The sequence below is a fragment of the Mya arenaria genome, chromosome 5 (genome assembly GCF_026914265.1).
Source record: "Mya arenaria isolate MELC-2E11 chromosome 5, ASM2691426v1".
Classification (NCBI taxonomy): Eukaryota; Metazoa; Mollusca; class Bivalvia; order Myida; family Myidae; genus Mya; species Mya arenaria.
In genome coordinates this window covers 60,447,305-60,468,645 of record NC_069126.1, presented here as the reverse complement: position 1 = coordinate 60,468,645, position 21,341 = coordinate 60,447,305, and the positions used below count along the sequence as shown (strand labels likewise).

General features: G+C 36.3%; 1 protein-coding gene across 1 annotated transcript; it reads right to left on the bottom strand.

The window, feature by feature from the left end:
- LOC128234394 (haloacid dehalogenase-like hydrolase domain-containing protein 2) lies at positions 1–20,506 on the bottom strand. The gene is made up of 7 exons (XM_052948609.1): positions 20,396–20,506; positions 8,268–8,476; positions 3,840–3,924; positions 3,099–3,181; positions 2,046–2,179; positions 701–764; positions 1–197 (listed from the first exon to the last, which is right to left on the bottom strand). Exons 1-7 carry the CDS (start codon positions 20,488–20,490, stop codon positions 103–105), a joined length of 765 nt encoding a protein of 254 aa, XP_052804569.1. The 5' UTR covers positions 20,491–20,506; the 3' UTR covers positions 1–102.
- Between the last annotated feature and the right edge of the window lie 835 nt (positions 20,507–21,341).

Here is a 21,341-nt window from a genome sequence, read left to right as displayed (position 1 = left end):
GGTCAAGAATCCAACAAGAGGTCAACTGCATGAGGAAAGCTGTCCACTACCTGTGTACCTGAGGGTAACTTTTGACCTCCATCAGCCATGATGTCACAGGCGTCAAGAATCCAACAAGAGGTCAACTGCATGAGGAAAGCTGTCCACTACCTGTGTACCTGAGGGTAACTTGTTTTCATCTCCTGGGCGGTACTTGCCTGAAACAAACAGTTCACTTGCCTCAATTAAGTATTTGACTTGCCTGAAATAAACTATTTGCCTGAAAAAAATTATTTACTCGAAGGAAATCAGTGTACAACTTGCCTTCAATTATCATTTTACTTTTTATGAAATAAGCAACTTACAAGTTTGTCACCAAACTGAACAAGTTTTGTGACTTTGATAAGTTATTGATCTATATTTCTTTAAATGGGTCCCTCACTCATTATTTTTTTTGAAAAAATACTTCTTATATGAATAGTATGGATAATAAATCAGCCGCAGTCATTCTTACATGGCCTGGGGAAGGTAAATGATCTTTTTGGCCTTATGAATAACAGTGTTACTGGCCATATGAGCTATTATTTGCTATAGAAAGATGTCCGTCATGAATTTCATACTCACACAGACCGAAACGGCTCAAATTTTTTGTGTACAAGACTAATATTTCAGAATTGCAGAGACTGTTGAAATCGGAAACTCTAACTGCAAGACAACTAACCTGTTCTTACTAGTACACCCTGCATTCCTGCATTGACTGCTCCGACTACATCGTCACGGGCATCCTGTAGGTGGAGCAACGCATAATTATATAAGCCATCTAAAACATTCTACCTGTATACATTTAAAGGCACACAATAAAGATTGATGCAAAAAATAATTTTTTTTTTTAATGTATTATTGTGATCAACTCATTTGACTTCAATGATTATAAACAAAAAATGCAAATGATTTAGGTACAGATAAAAATATAGTGGTAATATTTTGGCACTTTTTTAATTGGAGAAGTTGTTGCCATGTAGCAATTAATTAAAACAAGAGCACCGCGAAATGGAGCATTATGCGCCCGAAGAAGATTTGGCTCGAGGTCTTTAATAAACATTTAGGTTATGCTAGTATACTGCTTACTAGGTGTGAAGTGTTTACAACAAAGGCTTAAACTTCCAATATTGAAACGGAATTGCTAACGCCCCCCAGTGAAATTAGCCTTTGAGGTACGGACCTGGAAAGCATGCTTGACAAATCCTTTTAATGTAGAGATGATTTGTATAAAGTTATTTGAAAATTGCTTTAGTAGTAACCCAGTTATGGCCTGGACATGGAATTGCTAACGTCCCCCCCATGGTGATTCTAGTGTTTGAGGTATGGACCTGGAAATTGCGCGCGACACATCCTTTTAATGTTGTGATGATTTGTATAAAGTTATTTGAAAATCGCTTTATTAGTTACCAAGTTATGGCCCGGACACGGAATTGCTAACGGACGGACAGACAGACGGACAGACAGACGGACAGACGATGGAGGCCATAACATAATACGACCCTTCGGGCGTATAAAAAGTTTGTAAAAGCTTATTCTTTTTTATTTGTGCCTAAATCTTACATTCTTTGTTTTTGTTATCATTAAAGTCAATGAGTTAAATGAGTTAAACAGAATGCTTAAAAAGAAAATAAAACCAATCAACCTTTATTGTACACCTTTAAGCAAGGACATAACAGAGCAAATGCTCATACTTGGATGTTGAGATTGTTTTAAGCAAAAAAGGGGAATCACTCTACAGTTATCAAAGCTAGAGTTTTTGACCTTGTTACTTATGTGGACATTGTCTTTGCAACATGTGTACCAAGAATTGTTCACGACACATCTAAGGAATTAATATTTATTACGCTGTTTCAAAACCTATCAACTGGTTCAAACCGTTCTCAAGATATAAACATGTGCATTAAAAAATGCAGTAAGTTTTACCTCTTACAAAAGTTTACACTTCTACATAAAACGTTCAACCTTTAAGGTCTTTAAGCATTTAATTTCATTTCAGATAAAAAGAGGGAATTTCTACAACTCACATCACCAATCATAAGACATTCTTCTGGTCGAACATCCATGCCTTCAATCGCTGACAAGAAGAAGGCAGCCTCTGGTTTACCGACTACCTCTGCCTTACAATCTGCTGCATACTCGAGCCCGGTCACAAATGGTCCTGAAATATTTTAAATGTTTCGTTTTATAAATGGTTGCAAGTAACTCATTGAATGAACTTGTGGTACCAATTCGCAACCTGCAAGGTTTGCAATTGTTATACCTTCAATTTCTGAGGCCATGTAGTAATGTAAGAATTGGAGCTTGTAATTTCTGAATGAGACTACTTGCAACATTACATTCGTGTTTTAAATGATGTACATTTGATGTTCCAAATTAAGTACTCTGACAATGAAATATGTGAATCTGGATGCCTAGCAACCCCATACTATTGTATATCATTTGAAAGGGTTTTGCATGACAAAAAGGGAAATTATAAAAGAAGAGCTGTTCTTGGATTTTACAATGGTCGTCAATAATTGTGTGAAGTATTGAGTCAACTGAATAACGGGTATAGAACTTATTAATAAAATCCCAACTTACCCTAAAACTTTTACCTGACACAATGACACAATTATGTTCCCTAAAACAGTGATCCAAACGATGCAAAATACCAAAGAAAAATGTAGGCTATCCTTTAACATGTGTACCAATCCCATAATCTGTTTTTTACAAAAAAAATCTTGCCAGTTAATATCTTTTATTGTTAAACAAACAAGAGCACTGCAGAACAAAAACCAACTGTAGTCTGCTATTTTTCAGATGAAAAAGGGGCATAACTCAACAATTATTTATGAGAGTTATGGGCCTTGCTGAACCTGTGCATACTTTGGCAACATTTGTACCAAGTTTCAATTGCATAATTATGTTAACAGATTTTAAATTATCCTAAAGATCTATGTTTTAGTATACTGATGACACAGATGCTTCTAAGGACACCACAGTTATGACAATACCTCTACTTTTTGTTCACTTTCACAAGTTTCAAGCTGCATGAGAATTAATTTCATACCATGAAATAATTGCTCTAAGTATAGTACCTGGTCCTAATGCAAGCCCATCCAATTGTTTGTAGTAGCGTGCCTTGTGTATTGCAATCAGTGGCGCTCCATCAAGAATTAATCTGTTAACAGTTTGTAAATATGGATTAAATATGTCTTCAAACAACAGGCATCTGGATCATTGTTTGTCACTTAAATGTTGTTTAAAACCATTTTGGGTACATACAATGAGATAAACAACACCTCTGAAGATATTTAGTGTCTTTCATATACAAAAAAGAAACAAGGTATGTAACTCAAACTTACCCGATTTCACGGTAGAGTCCAGTTTTATGCAAATTTCTCAACCAACATATAAACAATCCATTTTTAAATAAGTGACATGGAAAGAAGAGTCAATTACCTTTAAAATGGTGTGCGATATGTTGGTGTATCTATAATGTCTTTAGACAAACAAGCATAATTCAATGTCCAATTCTCGTGTTTTTTTTAGTCGGAAAGAGTATGTACAGCAAATTCAAATCTTCAATTTTCCCCGTGTAAACAGTACTAATGACTGTCCTATTGAAGTTATTTTATGTTTCAGTGTACAGATAAATTTATTCCATTTCTTAATATCACCATAAGACTAACACCACAGTTTATATATTCTTATATGAAGTAACAAAAACTCTATATACAAACATAGCATTTATATAGCATTTTAGAATTGTTCGATAAGTTTCTCTTTTTATACATCATACACAGAATATCATCTTTGTAAAAGAGATGGTTTTTCACCTGAAAGCTTCATTGAGGCATCCATACTGGAACTTGTCTGGTGCTAGTCCAACCACTACAGCGTTAGTTGGTCCCTCTGGTAAACCTGAATAGTTATCCATTATATAAATAAGCAAGTTCCAATCCAAGAGTTTTTCGATAATACACACGTATATACTGTTACATATATACACGTATATCAATTGAACAAAATGATACACATAAAACAAGAGTGATGATGTAGCCATTTAATGTGTCAAGTTTTCAAGTTTTATTGGCAATATCCGCAATTAAGAAGCCTTTAGCCATTAACAGTTACATCATTTATATTGAAGGAAATGTACACAAAATGAAGGTTTTAAGGCCAATAATAAGATAAGTTTGTAAACCCTCCTGCAACCCACGAAAAATGTTTTGGGTAATTAGGTAGATAGGTAGGTTAAAAAACAAAAAAATTAATAATATAAAAAAAAATCACATTTAGGTAAACTGATAAGTTGTTCTTTATATGGTTTACATTATACAGGATATAGAGGATTACTTATACTGTGAATAAATCATTTATAGTTTCCCCTTATCGCAGTCCTTTGTGAAACAAATATATAATGTAAAAGACTGCACAAATTGCTATGTGCACCTGTTGGGGTTCGAACCCACAACCTCTCACTCTGCAAGTGGACTCGACTGCATCATCATATGATAAAAGCAAGCTCTATAGTGAGACAGTATAAGTGCCAATATAAACATATCATAAACCCAGATACAATAATATTAAAATGCATTTGTTTCCATAGCAAGAACATGATTCAATATGTATGCAATCAAATAAAGTATGAAGAAATTAAAGTCTTTGTTATTCTTCACAACAGATAAACTTGTTCAAATGTACGATCATTTTACTTCTAAAACAAGAGCTGTCACAGTATGTGACGAATGCCCCCGAATGTGACATTGACCTACGAACAAGGTCAGTACATGAAAAGTTGATCTTGCCTTTACGTGTCAAATACATATGGCAAGTTATTTTAAATTGCCTCTGAACATAAAAAAATACCACCCATACTTGACAACCTACACTGTTGTGTCCTTATATTCAGAATTCCCTTGTGAATAAACACTAAGTGTATATTTCACCTTAGAGGTAGGGACACGGGTCTTGCACGCGACACGTCGTCTTGGTATGTGGAACACATGTGGAAAGTTATTTTAAAATCTGTCCATACAAGAGAAAGTTACAGCCCGGACACGACAACCTATACTCTATGTCCTTATATGCAGCACTCCATTGTGAATAAACACTAAGTGTGACCTTGACCTTTGAGGTAGGGACATGGGTCTTGCACGAGACACGTCGTCTTGGTATGTGGTACACATGTGGCAAGTTATTTTAAAATCTGTCCATACAAGGGAAAGTTACAGCCCGGACACGACAATCTATACTCTATGTCCTTATATGCAGCACTCCATTGTGAATGAACACTTAGTGTGACCTTGACCTTTGGGGTAGGGACACAGGTTTTGCACGCGACACGTCGTCTTGGTATGTGGAACACATGTGGCAAGTTATTTTAAAATCTGTCCATACAAGGGAAAGTTACAGCCCGGACACGACAATCTATACTCTATGTCCTTATATGCAGGACTCCATTGTGAATGAACACCAAGTGTGACCTTGACCTTTGAGGTAGGGACACGGGTCTTGCACGCGACACGTCGTCTTGGTATGTGGAACACATGTGGCAAGTTATTTTAAAATCTGTCCATACAAGGGAAAGTTACAGCCTGGACACGACAACCTATACTCTATGTCCTTATATGCAGCACTCCATTGTGAATAAACACTTAGTGTGACCTTGACCTTTGAGGTAGGGACACGGGTCTTGCACACGACACGTCGTCTTGTTATGTGGTACACATGTAGCAAGTTATTTTAAAATCTGTCAATACAAGAGAAAGTTACAGCCCGGACACGACAACCTATACTCTATGTCCTTATATGCAGCACTCCATTGTGAATAAACACTAAGTGTGACCTTGACCTTTGAGGTAGGGACACATGTCTTGCATGCGACACGTCGTCTTGGTATGTGGAACACATGTGGCAAGTTATTTTAAAATCTGTCCATACAAGGGAAAGTTACAGCCCGGACACGACAACCTATACTCTATGTCCTTATATGCAGCATTCCATTGTGAATAAACACTAAGCGTGACCTTGACCTTTGAGGTAGGGACATGGGTCTTGCACGCGACACGTCGTCTTAGTATGTCGAACACATGTGGCAAGTTATTTTAAAATCTGTCCATACAAGAGAAAGTGACAGCCCGGACACGACAACCTATACTCTATGTTCTTATATGCAGCACTCCATTGTGAATAAACACTAAGTGTGACCTTGACCTTTAAGGTAGGGACACGAGTCTTGCACGCGACATGTCGTCTTGGTATGTGGAACACATGTGGCAAGTTATTTTAAAATCTGTCCATACAAAGGAAAGTTACAGAGCCGGACGGACGGACGGACGGACGGATGGTGCGATTTTAATATGCCCACCTTCGGGGGCATAAAAGATTACAACTTAATATTATAATACTAGTCGACAAGAAGTACAAGGAAGAGTCTTAGGAATGTTTTATTTAGACAAAGTTTCACAAAAATTAATTGTGAGAGTTATGTTCAAATGCATTGTCCCAACTTATTATTGTTAAAATCTTCACATTTTTTCATAGAATTCATTTTATTCCTATTCAAAGATTGTTTCTTCAAAGCTGCACTCTCAAAGATGGACCATTTTAAAAACTTTATTTTTTTGTTAAAATAACGCTTATTTCTCTTAAAGCATTACTGTTAGTAAGCTTTTAGTCATAGCAATCACTTTTTGAACGTAATTATGAAAACCTGTGATCTGATCTTTGGTCAGCATTCTTTTATCACTGGTTTCTGGACATTTACGCAAAAAAAAAAACTCATTCCAAGACAAAAAAAAAATAAAAGTTGCCAAACCGGTCAATCGGTGAGAGTGCAGCTTTATGAATACATCAAATCTTCCATACAGAAACTCTTCGAAGGCCCAATTGTAGGAGTTTTTCAATGTTGATTTTTAAAAAACATCAAATTAGAACATTTATTTTAACATTTTGGTCATCATATTTATATATATTAATTTGGTAAAAAAGAAAAGCTGCATTCAAACAGGTACAGGTTCAATTGTAAAAGTTTTCAATTATAAGCAGCCTCAGTTTCGTATCTTTCCGAAATCCACATAAAATATTAGTTCAACATAAAAGTCAGATATGCTTATGAGCTTCAAGTGCAGGGCTCAACGTTAACTTTTAAATCCACTGGTCCATTCGGACTAGTAGATATATTTTCTACTGGTCCTGACCTAATATCCACTGGTCCTGACCAAATTGATACTTTTTGATGATATGATTTTAATTCTTTGCCTGTGAAGGTTTATTATATACACACATGATGAAAATAATAGTGAGCTTTTAATTTTAATATAAAACTTTAACTGGTTAACATTACAACAATGAAACAATAGTATAAGGATTGACTAGAATATACGTTGGATTATCAGGCAGCAATAAAAGATATATAGTACATATCTGACTTGAATGTACATTAAAATTTGTCAATCACATTAGCAAATGGCTTTAATTTACTATGCATACGATAAATACTTAAAAACCAAATTCAATGCTATAAATATGGACGAAATGATTTGCTAAAATAAGTTATTGGAATTTTACATCGTAATAAAGATTGACCTAATTCCGATGATTTCACAGCTATCATAAACTGTTCTGTGCTGTTTACTTCCGGTCGCAGATGTAACGCATGCGCAAGGGAATGTAAATAAAAACAACGAACGCTGCTTGCACTGCATTTATTTGTTGGATTATACATATTGTCAGATTTAATCAGGGATCGTGCTTAACATTTCTGATTAAATTATTTCTTCTTGGAAATTTCACTGGTCCAGTAGGACTAGCCAGAACTGGTTTCTACTGGTCCGGACCATGAATCTGGTGGTCCCGGACCATCGGACCACCGTTAATGTCGAGCCCTGAAGTGCATTTTTATCCTTTGAATTATACAACCTAACTAACTTTGAACACCAGTGATTTTTTTCCGGCCATTTTTAGGGCTAAATTTTGGCCTCATTCCCCTTCTGAGAAATTAACATTTTTACCCTACCCAGGTAATAAAAAAAAAAATTGGGAAGAGGAGCATTGACCTCTTTAACATTAGGCAAATGTAGCAATAAAAATGAATATAGTGCCATTCATGATCATTAGGTTTATTGAATAAAAGGTTTGAAAACAAGTTGAACATTTTATGTTTGTATTTTTCCCCTTTTTGCCAAAAGAACACTATTTTTCATCAATCAAAGTGCTCTGTTACCATTTCCTTGAAAGTGAAAAAAACTGGACTATCGTACCTTTAAAATCTTCCAACGCTTTATCGTCAACAAGAAGAAGCGGTGACAAACCACGTGAAGCCACGAGATTTCGTGCCGCCGTGAGGGACGTAAACACTTCGTCAGCAGTCACTTGGAAACCAATATGATGCAGGCGATCTAGCAGGACACGTTTGGACTCTTTTGTTGTATTTGTGACAAACTTCACTCTGGTCTTCTTTTCTCTCAATCTGTAGTAATTATGGCAACATGAAAAATAGTATTGTTCCAATGATTGACAACAGAACTCATGACAAGCAGCATATTCTCTTAATTTCATAATAAGCCTTTAAAGCTGCACTCTCACAGATTGGCCATTTATACATTTTTTGTCTTGGAAAGAGAAAAATTTTGCATAAATATCTGCAAACCAATGATATAAGATTGCTGACAAAAAATCAGATAGTATAATTATTTTCATATTTCCATTCGAAAATTAATGTTTTATGGTTTAAATTTAAACCGTTACTTACGGTTTAAGAAACTGCACAAAATATCATTTTTTGAACATATATATAAAAATCTGCGATCTGATTTTTTGTCAGCAGTCTTATATAACTGATCTCCATGGATTTTCGCCAAAAATTTGTGCAGCTTTAAGAATTGAACAAGTTTGTATATATATATTATGAAGTCCCACGGTGCAAGACAACATTACAGCTTGGACACAGATACTCTGTGAATATAAATGTAGCATTCCGAAACTATTTAACTCAAGTGTCATCATCTTCAACTTTCAAGTACGGTTGTGGGTCTTGAGCACGAGAGGCCTTCTCTATGTATCAAACACAAATTGTAGCAAGTTAGGGTTCCCACTCATTTTTTTTCTCTGGGTACAAACACCCACTGCTTAAATTTGGGGGTGCAGGACAATCTGGGGGGGGGGCATAAATGCATGTGATTTATAAACAAAGTGCACTTTTTGTGATAGAAGCGCTAAAAGTGTCGTTTTTTCTGCATTAAAGTGTATTTTTTGTGACACAAGCCCGCAAGCCCTGCACAGGTAAAATGGCTTCCAGGTTAGCTCAAATTCTGAATTTTATATCTATATAAAAGGGATTGTTCAAAAAATTTGATGCCTCAAACAAAAGTATAAGAATTCGGCTTGTTCATCCAAGAGTCTAATTTCGCTGACTGCATTTATTATGCACTAAAAGCACTTTAATGCCCTGAATGCATCTTTTTCTGTGACAAAAGTGTTATTTCTGCATTATAACTGCATTTTTTCTGCATTCTAAGTGTACTATTTTGGGACTTAATGCATGAATTCAATAATAAGCGCATTTTATCAGCATTAAACTTGTATACTTTCTGTGTTATATTTTCTGCACTAAAATTGTGTTTTCTCTATGTTAAAAGTGCATTTTTTCTGCATTAAAAGCATTTTTTCTGCATTAAAAGTGATTATTTCTGTATGAAACATGTCGTGTTTTTTTTAAGGGGGGGGGGGGGGGGGGGGGGGGGACTGAAAACGCAATAATTCATTCAAGCGCATTTTATTTGCATTAAAAACACATACTAAACATAAAAATAAATAATTATGCATTTTTAATATTTTAAATTTTTAAACCTGAACATGTGTTACAAATATATTTTCATTTCATAATTAATTTAACATGACCCCTTGTAACTGAACATTATGTATATACAGTCAAACACATAAGTTCATATTTGTCAAGGTTGGTGTCAGCTTAAGGGCAATAATATCACAACCTTTTACTCAGTGGCTTAAGGTTGTGGTAGAATTTATGAAATTGTTAGCTACGATTAATGACAGTCTCCAGCATCTTTTGTTTCCTTCGAAAACAAAAAATCATGTTTTTTCCTTCCTTCTTTCCTCATTATAACTATGATTTGATCTGTAATCTGATGATCTTTTACCAATGTACATTAAATTTATTCACCTTTCAGGGCTTTTTCACCAAAAAATGTGAAGAGGCCTTTTCATTTTGGGAAATTTAAACGCATGAAATTCTGCAAATTGGGAAATTATAATACGTCGCAAAATGGGAAATTCCACATTATGAGGATTGAAGACACCTTTTTGACAAGGGTCAAGGTATCCATATGAAACTTGGAACTCATGTTACAAAAAACAGGCTCATATCTTACATGTGAGTCTACTTCTACCTGAATTTTTTTAATTTATTGGGGGGGAAATCATGTCTTTGACTTCGCTTTTTTTACACTACGCAATGACAAGAGAGGGAGAGAGATTAGTTTTAATCTTCATAGAGTTGATTCTAAATTAGGGAAAGAATTGAAAACAATATAATTTTATGGACTAAAATTAGGTCATCCAATAACGTTTAAATAATACAGCATTCTTCTTATGTCAACTTAAGGCCAAAAAAAAAAAATGTCTTGTTTCTGGTCACATGCCTCAAAAAAAAACAGGGTCGGTAGGTAGGTTTTTTTTTTTTTTTTTTTTTTTTTTTTTTTATTCAAACCTTTGGAATGAAATAGTATAGCGTTTGAAAAATGATGAAATATTGTCTGCCAATACAACATCATCAAATATGGCTTAAAGGAAACTGGACACAAGTTTATAACCATATTTATGTATTTATTAGTTTAACAGAACAACAACAGCACTATTACATGACAAGAAGCAACAAGTCCAAGACTAGAATTTGAAATAATCTCAAGAAACAATTGTCACATAAATCTCTTTTATATTTATCCAGCAAACCCTATCTTCTATGTGAGCAGGACTAGTATTGCCTCAAAAAGCTGGGTGTTACAAGATAGGATTTGATGGATACACAAAGAAAATATTTATCATGAAAACACAAAATATGTTTTATATCTGGAGCTCTTTTTATCTAAATGACCACAGTTCCTACTTTATTTATTAAAAGCAAACTGATCAAATAACCCAGATAAGAGATCGCCCCTTCATTCTTCTATCTGCTTTAATTATAGTATCGGGCACCTAACTAAGTGTAATGTCAATGGTTCTTCATACAGAAAATTAATTTAAATCCTTTAAAACATTAAAAACGAAGGTCCAAAAATGAAACGTTTTAATATGACGTTCGGTATTTGAGAGAGACGAAGTATTTAAATCCATTCACTCAGCATAATGATTCACGCTTCGTCGGCATTATTTTGCCTTAATTCGTCCGATTCAAATAAACCTTGTATATGTGTATAGATAGTCTTTTCAATTACGAAAATGTCGGTGCCAAAACTGTCATTCTCGGTCGAGGCATTATTTGTTTTACGATGGCCCTTTTACGATATCTAAACAACCATACAACTTACCGAACATTTAGCTTCAAGTCGGACATTTTCTCGCTCGCCATGTAAATCGATGAAAAGACTTTTTATTGTTGTTTGCGAATGGGCAACTTTAATGACACTACAACCGTCGAAGTGCGAACATTTGTCTATTTTTATGGCTATCAAATGCGTAACAGACGTCGTCTGCGCAGGGCCAGCCATCTTCGACACGGCCGTATAAAAAACACGTCACGAATATAATATTACTGTCGGATAGCGCGGTTTACTCTTCGGCGCCGGGACCGGGAATCCCGGCTCACTTTACGCTAATTATAAAAAACGGTCTTTACGCTATAAAAAAAAAACGGTCGGGGGGTTAAAAGTAGGGTCGGTCGGGTGACCAGAAACAAGACATTTTTTTTATTTGGCCTAAAAGAATAATCTGCTCAAACAGAATAAATTTTTGAAGTAAGATCTTTTTGGGAAAACTATCTGGGAATTGTTAAAAAAATATATCTGGAAATTGGAAAAATATGTCATTTTTCCCAATTGTGAAGTAGCCTTATTTCAGCCCCTAACAAAGAAGGTGAAAAAGCCCTGCCTTTAAGGCCAACGTCTGCATGGGAATGGTGAGTCGCGAACAAAGGGTTTATTTTAAGAAAAGGGAAAACCTGGTTCAAAATGCAAAACAGGAAAATTTTGGTGAAATTAGCAGGTAGTTGGCTCGTCGAGTAACATGCCTTTTGCATTTCGGGTTTGAAATTGCATTTTTTTTCGATGAAAGTGTACATTTTGTACAAGGTTGGTATTAACTCAACTGGTTGTGATTTGACAAAGTTATTGCCTCTTAGACAGGGTCATCTCAGCAAATATGGGGAAATACATGGGCAAGTCTCGAGAAATGACTGAAGACCTTGTTTCAATTTGCTGTTATCCTATAGGGAATAAATGAACACTACAATTTGATTTCTGTTCGGGTTTTTTCATTATTTTGGGCAAGTAAAACAGTTTTCGGGCAAGATGTTTTCTTCAATTACTTGCCCCAGAGGACAAGTGCGAGAAAAACAAGAGATGTTTGTCAAACATTATGCCCCCCTGAGCGCCATGTTGTCAGGATTATATGGACAATTGAATGAAATATGCATGGACCGAAATGACAGCTGGTTTGTCACTGACATTGGATGCCGTTGAGGCAGTTTTAAGATTATGACCATTCAAAGTGTGAGGAAAGAGTGTGTTACGACCATGACCTTTGACCTCAAAATCAGCTGGTCACAAAAAATCTAAATGTCAAGTTTGAGGGCCATGGATGCAGGCATTGACAAGTTATCACACAGACAATAATTTTTCGTTCAAGGTCACTGTGACCTTGACCTTTGACCACATGACCCCTAAAATCATAAGGGGTCATCTACAGATCAGCAGCAACATCAATCAAATTTGAGAGCCATGGGTGCAGGCATTGTTGAGTTATCACTCGAAACATTTTCTCATTCAAGGTCACTGTAAACTTGACCTTTGAATCGATGACTCCTAAAATCAATAAGGGTCATCTTCTGGTCAGGCCCAACTTCCATGTCAAGTTTGATGATCATAGGTTCAGGCATTGTTACGATATCAAAGGGAGAAGAATTGTTAACTTTTTTGCGTTAAATGTTACTGTGACCTTGAACTTGGCCCGATGACCCCCTTAATCAAGAGGGGTCATCTACTGGTCAGGCCAACCCTTCATGTCAAGTTTGATGACCATAAGTCCAGGAGTTGTCGAGTTTGCTTTAAAGGTCACTGTGACCTTCAGGGCTTGACGCTTATTCTAATACTTGGTTGCCCTTTGGGCAACCACCTAGCCATTTTCACTTGCCCGAATGGATTTTTTACTTGCCCAATTTTTTTGGGCTCATTTTGTTGTTATACTTCACATTAAAACCCATTTCCAGATTCAACCTGCACATCAAGGCTTGCTGTATTTGAAATAAATCAGTTGTCATGAAATTTGTAACTAATAGCACATACATTCAAATTGTTAAGGATGAAATAAAATTGAATTATAAAAACGAGTCAACGTCTTATTATCTTAGCCTTGTAATCTTACATTTATTTTGAAGTAAATTACAATTTATGGCAATGTAAAGTGAAATCGTAAAGTTCCAAAAACCGAGCATCCGAAAATTGGAGCAGTCCGAAAAATAGCCAAAATGACCATTCTCGCTGTGTCTGAGTCCAGGAAAATTGTTTCCCCAAGACTCGAACCAGCGTCGTTTTTGTTTCTTTTCATAGCTGGTCTTTTTCTCGGATGACTTATCCTTTTTTGTTTGAAACATTAAAAAAACTTGACAGTGTTGACTGTCAAAACACCATTTGTGTACATTGTGAGGGCATTAAGGTATTAGCCATGTAATACAACTCGGGAAACATCGGGTAACATCGACATATATCGCCATTCGCCGTAACAGATCGCGACGAGCATCGGGCGGATGTTGCTATTTTTAGAAACAGAAGGTATTTCCCGGCTATTCATAGGTCAATAATGGAATTTCTACATCGTAGGATTTGGAAACATTGTGATGTTTTTCTCATGAATATACGTTTAAAATAAATAAACACTAAAAGTACACGCTGAAAGTTGATTACGATACATCCAACAATTTGAGTCATTACAGTTAAACATGGATTATAAGTGAAATATACGCGTAAGAGAAGATTTTCTCTCGAAAAAACGAACTGTCAACAATCGGCATGGAACTGGGATATTCGTATCAAAGGGCTCTGAATGTAAGTATCCTTGAGCAGTTTTGTACGTTGATGTGTTCAAAAACGTTTGTTTTTTAATTTATTTTTGGAATTCTTAAATCATTTTTATTAGCTAAATGTTTAGACAGCATGTTCATATTTTACTAGTCATTCTAAAATGCCGTCCAGGCTTCTTTTTTTAATGATGGTTAGCCTGGACTAATAATCAAGTGGTGGTGGTGGTGGTGGTGATGATGATGATGATGATGATGATGATGATGATGATGATGATGATGATGATGATGATGATGATAAATTTTATTGATAAATTTAATAATTTTCTTTATATATATACATGTATGTATCAGCTTGTTGTTGTTTTTTCAAAATAATGTCGAGAAATATTAAACTGTTTATATTTTATTTTGTACATGTATGGCAGTATAATTATCTATACTAATAAGTTAAAAAGGCTTTAAAGTACAACTTTTTTCCTTTACAGCACTAAACATTCTTGATGGGTAAAGTACCTGAAGGTGCATGAAAACCAAATCAGCATTGACTCATTGAATCAGCATGGGAACAGACCAAACTTCAAATGTTGAAGAGTGAAGAATTATTGTGAAAAAAACTAATTGTTAGAATACCAATGACAAAATAAAACAGATATACATCAAATTACCCACAGAGATTGTTTACATGTTATAATATTAAAAAAAAACATTAGTTGAGAACTTTCACTCTGATATTTTTGGAGGGGCGAGCCCACTTAGTGTTCTTGTTTCTTCACATATTTTAGTTTAAAAGTACACTCATTTGTTTTAAATTCTGTATTCTGAGTTAGTATCATAAGTAAAATTCATTTATTGGAAAGAGTACATTTTATGAATAAGTCCAATTAAGCTTTATAATTTTTTACAAGAAAAAGGTTGATTTTTAAGCATTTTATTAGCTATAAAAATGTATGGTAACATGACATTATGTATATTTTCTTCAAAACTGGACGGTAAACTATCATAAATTGTCTTTTAAATTGTTCAATAGACATCATAGATAATATCTAAAATGATTTCAGCAGCTTGCCTTATAGTTAACTATTTTTTATGAATTTTATAAAACTGCTATATATTTTCAAACATCGAAAAACTGGTCTTTTCCGAAGAATCATAAGATCAATCAAAATGATTTTTTTCCATGTGTATCAATAATGTGTTCGTTTGAACTTTAGTTTTCTGTTAACTGAAGTTTATTTTACCAGAAACTGTTGTGTTTATTTCATAATCTCTGATAATGCGAAAAAAATTCAAATATAGACAAAATATTTACTTGTCGCTCTTTGTAGCCCTTTGAGTTTGGGGGTGGGTGTAATGAAACATAAATAACTTTTTTAATTTACGGTAAAAAATCTTCAAAATTTGGATAAAAGTCCCATAGTGTACCGTGATTATAACTATGTTGTCGGTTAAAGCTTTTAAAAAAGTGTGTATTACGCGGCTAATACCTTAACTGGAATGCTAGCTATATGGATTTGGTGCAGCTCACGCGATTGGCCAACGGATCTAGACGGAATTACTCAGCTCTATCGGAAAATATTCGGCAGTCTTCGCCATCGCAGTTTCTAATGAAAATGTCAGAGGAGCGCCGTTTGACCCGATTTTTCAAGTCAACAACCAATGAGTGCATTAGTTTCGGTTTGATAAATACTCCCAAGAAGGAGAGTACGGACTATTATTTTTTACCCGAAAAGTCGCCACTATGACGAGGTTTTTTTGTTACTGCCCGATCGGGCAGGTAGATTCTAAAAACTACTGCCCGTCTGCAAAAATTACTTGCCCCGGGCAATCGGGCAGTGGTTAATGTCAAGCCCTGACCTTGACCTTTGACCCCTAAAATCAATAGGGGTCTTCTACTTGTCAGGCTCAACTTCCAAGTCAAGTTTGAGGGCCATGGGTGCAGGCATTGTTGAGTTATCATTCGGACAACCTTTTATCATTCAAGGTCACTCTGACCTTGACCTTTGGCCCAATGACCCCTAGAGCCAATAGGGGCCATCTACTGGTTAGGCCCAACCACCAAGTGAAGTATGAGGGCCATGGGTGCAGGCATTGTCGAGTTATCACTTGGACAACCTTTTACCATTCAAGGTCACTGTGACCTAGACCTTTGGCCCAATGACCCCCAAAAACAATAGGGGTCGTCTACTGGTCAGGCCCAACCTCCATGTCGAGTATGAGGGCCATGGGTGCAGGCATTGTCGAGTTATCACACCAACAACCTTTCACCATTCAAGATCACTGTGACCTTAACCTTTGGCCCGATGACCCCCAAAAACAATAGGGGTCGTCTACTGATCAGGCCCAACCTCCATGTCAAGTATGATGGCCATAAGAGCAGGCATTGTCAAGTTATCACACGGACAACCTTTTACCATTCAAGATCACTGTGACCTTAACATTTGGCCCGATGACCCCCCCAAAAAAATAGGGGTCATCTACTGGTCAGGCCTAACCTCCATGTTAAGTATGAGGGCCATGGGTGCAGGCTATGTCGAGTTATCACAAGAACAACCTTTTACCATTCAAGATCACTGTGACCTTGACCTTTGGCCAATGACCCCCAAGGCCATAGGGGTCATCTACTGGTCAGGCCCAACCTTCATGTCAAGTATGAGGGCCATGGGTGCAGGCATTGTCGAGTTATCACTTGGACAACCTTTTACCATTCAAGATCACTGTGACCTTGACCTTTGGCCCGATGACCCCCACAATCAATAGGGGTCATCTACTGGTCAGGCCCAACCCCCATGTCAAGTATGAGGGCCATGGCTGCAGGCATTGTCAAGTTATCACTCGGACAACCTTTTACCATTCAAGGTCACTGTGACCATGACCTTTGGTCCGATGACCCCCAAAAACAATAAGGGTCATCTACTGGTCAGGCCCAACTTCGATATCAAGTTTGATGATCATAGGTCTAGGCATTGTTGAGTTATCACTCGGACAAGCTTTAAAATTATTTACCATTAAAGGTCACTGTGACCTTGACCTTCGACCCAATGAGCCCTTAAATCAATAGGGGTCATCTAGTGGTCAGGCCCAACCTTCATGTCAAGTTTGATGACCATACGTCCAGGAATTGTTGAGTTATCACTCGGACAAGCTTTGGTCTACTGACGGACCGACCGACCGACATGCCTGTGCAAAGCAATATACCCCCTCTTCTGCGAAGGGGGGCATAAAAATTAAGGCAAAGACTGCATCATAATTAATAAGTCTGGGATTTTATAAAAAAAAAATGGTGGGAGGGGCATGGTCAAAGGGGTGTGTCAAAACAATGCACCCTGCCCCTGTGGTTCAGACACAGCCAACTTTATATATGCACACCAAATATGCAGAATTCTTTTCATACTCCAGTGATAGTCCACCTAAATGGCTGTCAAGGAGTCTTTTGATGATTTTTTTAACGGTGGCAGAAATGAGACAGGGATACATAATGCACAAGTTATTTGTAACCACGGCCCCACCAGGTCCGGGGAATAGGGGGAGACTTTGACTTTCGGTCAAGCCGGGTAAAATCCCTGCCCTGGGGGAACTAACAGCTGGCAAAATCCCGGCTTCCCCACTATTTTTAACGTGAAGACAATACCACCACATTCATCTGGCACTGCAGGGCCACCTGGATAGTTAAAACACGGCCAATTTCCCCAGCTATCCCCAGTATACCCCCGGAACTGGAGGGGAGCTTTGGTTAAAATTGACTGGTGAATAAGAAATGTCAAAAAAGTAAAGGATATCCCGATCGCTCACTATTGTACCTAACTTCCATGCATGACTTGATCTTCTATGAAGGGACATTGATCTTGTACGCAACACCTTTTCTCTATTTCCCGAACACATGAATGAAGTAATTTTAAAATCCCTCGCTGCCTGCCAAAGACAAAGCCCTGGACACAGGGGATAGAGCAGTTCCTGTGGCCTAGTTCTGGCTTCCATAACTTTAATGTTGATATTTATTTTTTTGATGTTTACAACACATTAAAGTTTTGGCGTAACTCCCATAGTAAAGTCAACCAGAATCAATTGAGTGTGATGATGCAATGCAATCACATGACCATGATGACGTCGATGGATTCTATTTATAGTATCGGAATCACATTGTTCATTTAGTTGAATCCAATTGCAGTAAGGCTGAAAATACCTTTAGATAAGTAAAACAATTGGTTTATTCCAAATTTGGTATTAGTTATTAACTAATTATTCGAAATAGAAAAAATAACAGCAAAATAAACACTACATTTGTGAGGTCAAATGTAGGTCACATGGGTATTTTCTGAAAATTTTGGTGTCACATGATTAAATTTGAACACAACTATGACCTAGTTAAGGAATGCTTGTAATAGGATTTATTAAAATGCTTTAAAGCGTTTTTTGGTGTTGAAAATGTGTTTGTGAACTACATTTTACTTCATTTACCTGAGGGTACAGTTATTTTGCATGTACAATGCATACAAGTGAAATAACAGCGTGACATAAAAATGTCACGAATTTTGGTAGGGTTTGGATACGGCGTTCTCTTCAGCGAACACGTCCAAAACGGTAATATACAACGTGTTCGCTGAAGTTCTTTAGCTACCTGTGGCCTAGTCCATATAAACAGCCGCTTCAGAGTCTTTGATATTTTTTGTGTTGGCGACTCTTCGCGTCCATATACCACTTGTTGTTTTCCTAGCCAAGATCCCAGCGCTAAGTATATTTAGCGCAAAGATAACGCGCACCTGTTCCGGTTAAACTCCACTAATAAAATGCACATTTGAAATCAGGTAGTCATCTTCAGTTAAGGGCATCAATATTTGATAAAAATGTGAACACATATAAATAAGGTTTTTTAAAAGGTTTAATAAAACAAATACATTTATATATATATACTAACCAGGAAAACAGTCGAAAAAAAATCAACCTTATGAATAATGTATCAAGAATATTGATGTCCCAACAGGGGAGGTCACTGCGTAGGATAAATATACTAATAGTGGCTAACCCAATATGGCAGTGAAAAGTTGACAGAAGCCGATCAGCGTCAGTTTATCATGGAAAACTTAAGTTATAAATAAAAGGTATTAACCAGTATATCATTTATGTGTCCCTTTTATGTTTTCTTTTGACAATTCAGTGTTGTTGTAATATAATAGTCCAGTGTTTTTTTTCACTTTTAGGGGAATGGGGCCAGGGCCCGTCAGGAGGGGAAAATCGCGTCGTAAAAGGGCAAAAAGGGGAAAATGTATAAATGCAAAAATCATTAAAGCTTTGCCTTCCTCTTTAATAAATTGATCATATGCATATACATAACAAGATCAAAGTGAAAGTGAAAGCAATCTACAAAGCAATATCTCTTTGTTTCATATTGTAAAGGTTGATTATGTTGTCAATGTCCCCTGCTGACAGTTCTTTTGGCACTCTCATACATATTCGGGACTCATATATACTCATTATATATATATACTCATTGACGGGACGCTTGTTTTTTCGTATAATCGTAATATAATTAATTTTCCGAGCGCTTGAACGATACCGATCAATCAAGGGAGACTAGCACGTATGATCACTACGTATAAAATGCGGCGCCAAACTGCGTTTACTGTATTGAAAAGTGCCGTAATTACGATCGGCAAAGTTATTTTAGTGGACGATTTTGACTTCGTCGGGAGGGGAATTTTTTACTAAAATAGGGGAAAAATATATACTTTTTGGAGAGGGGAATGGGGCCGAATTTCGGCCCCAAATCAGGCCTAAAAAAAACACTGTAGTCTAATATTTTATTTTACACTGGTATAAATAAACCAACTTGTGGCGTTATAGGGAACACAATAAATATCCAAATGTTAAAAAACGTTCCCTTAACGCGCATTATTGTGGCTACCTGTGGCCCATACACATAGAACAGGACGGACGAATGCGAATTAAATGTGCTCACGTTCGGGGCATAAAACAAACTTGAAACATGACTGCAGTGCAAATGTTATCATTGCAAAATAAGTCTAGCCATAATAATATGCAAAATGGGAAAATTGACATAAATTAAATATGTCCGAAATAATTATCCGAAATACAATCCGATTGGTTATATTAATTGTTTATACTGATTAAACATAACTTTACCGTTCCAAAGCTACAACTGCACCCGGAATTTGTTTATTTTCAATATGAATAGTTCCGCTTAAATCTATCAAAACCATTTTTATGTTTGCAAACATCTTGCAAGTATCTTTTTTTCTCAGCATACCCAGCAAATCCGCGTGTCATTTGGCGCGGTTTTTAATTCTGGGATATTACTTTGAAGGGAGGTAATACGTGGTAGGTTATTTTGCACCAAGTAAAGTCGTACCTCTGCTGATCCTTGAGCATAGGGAGTTATTGCTCTTAGGACGCAAAAACTTTATATGCATTACGTTGTATATATGCTCATATCACTAACTGTTTGGAAACTTTAAAATGGACCCACCATCGTGTTAGAAAAGGCAGTGTGACTTATTTATAAACCCAGAAGGCTGAGAAGCGCGTCTCAGAGCATGGCCTAGAAGTAGGAGAACCCGTAATATTTGTCCAATTGAACTTAAGACGTATACGATAAAGAAAAAGTTACGATCGTGACGTACTTGTCCATATATCCAGCCGCTTCAGAGTATTTGACGATTTCTATTTTTGGCGACTCTACACGTCCATTTACCACTTGCTGTTTTCAGTGAACAAAATAAATATCCAAATGTTAAAAAAGTTCCAAAAACGCACATTATTGTGGCTAGTGACGTACCAAACTATACTAAAAATCAAAGATATTCTTGGGAAGCTCCCTCACCCCCTCTGACTTATTCATGAACTTGTATATGAACTTTAAGTTAAACGACTATTTTCTTTATCCTGGGCTCGGGTGATGTTTTAGATTTAACATAATTTATTCAGTTCATATTTTCAAAAATAACAGTATATCAATAGTAAGTTAAAATTGATCGGAAAACAAGCAATGTAATTATTATAAATAAGCATTGTGATATATTTCAACAAGAACTGCTAAACTGTTTTTACATTTATCTTGAATATTTTTAGA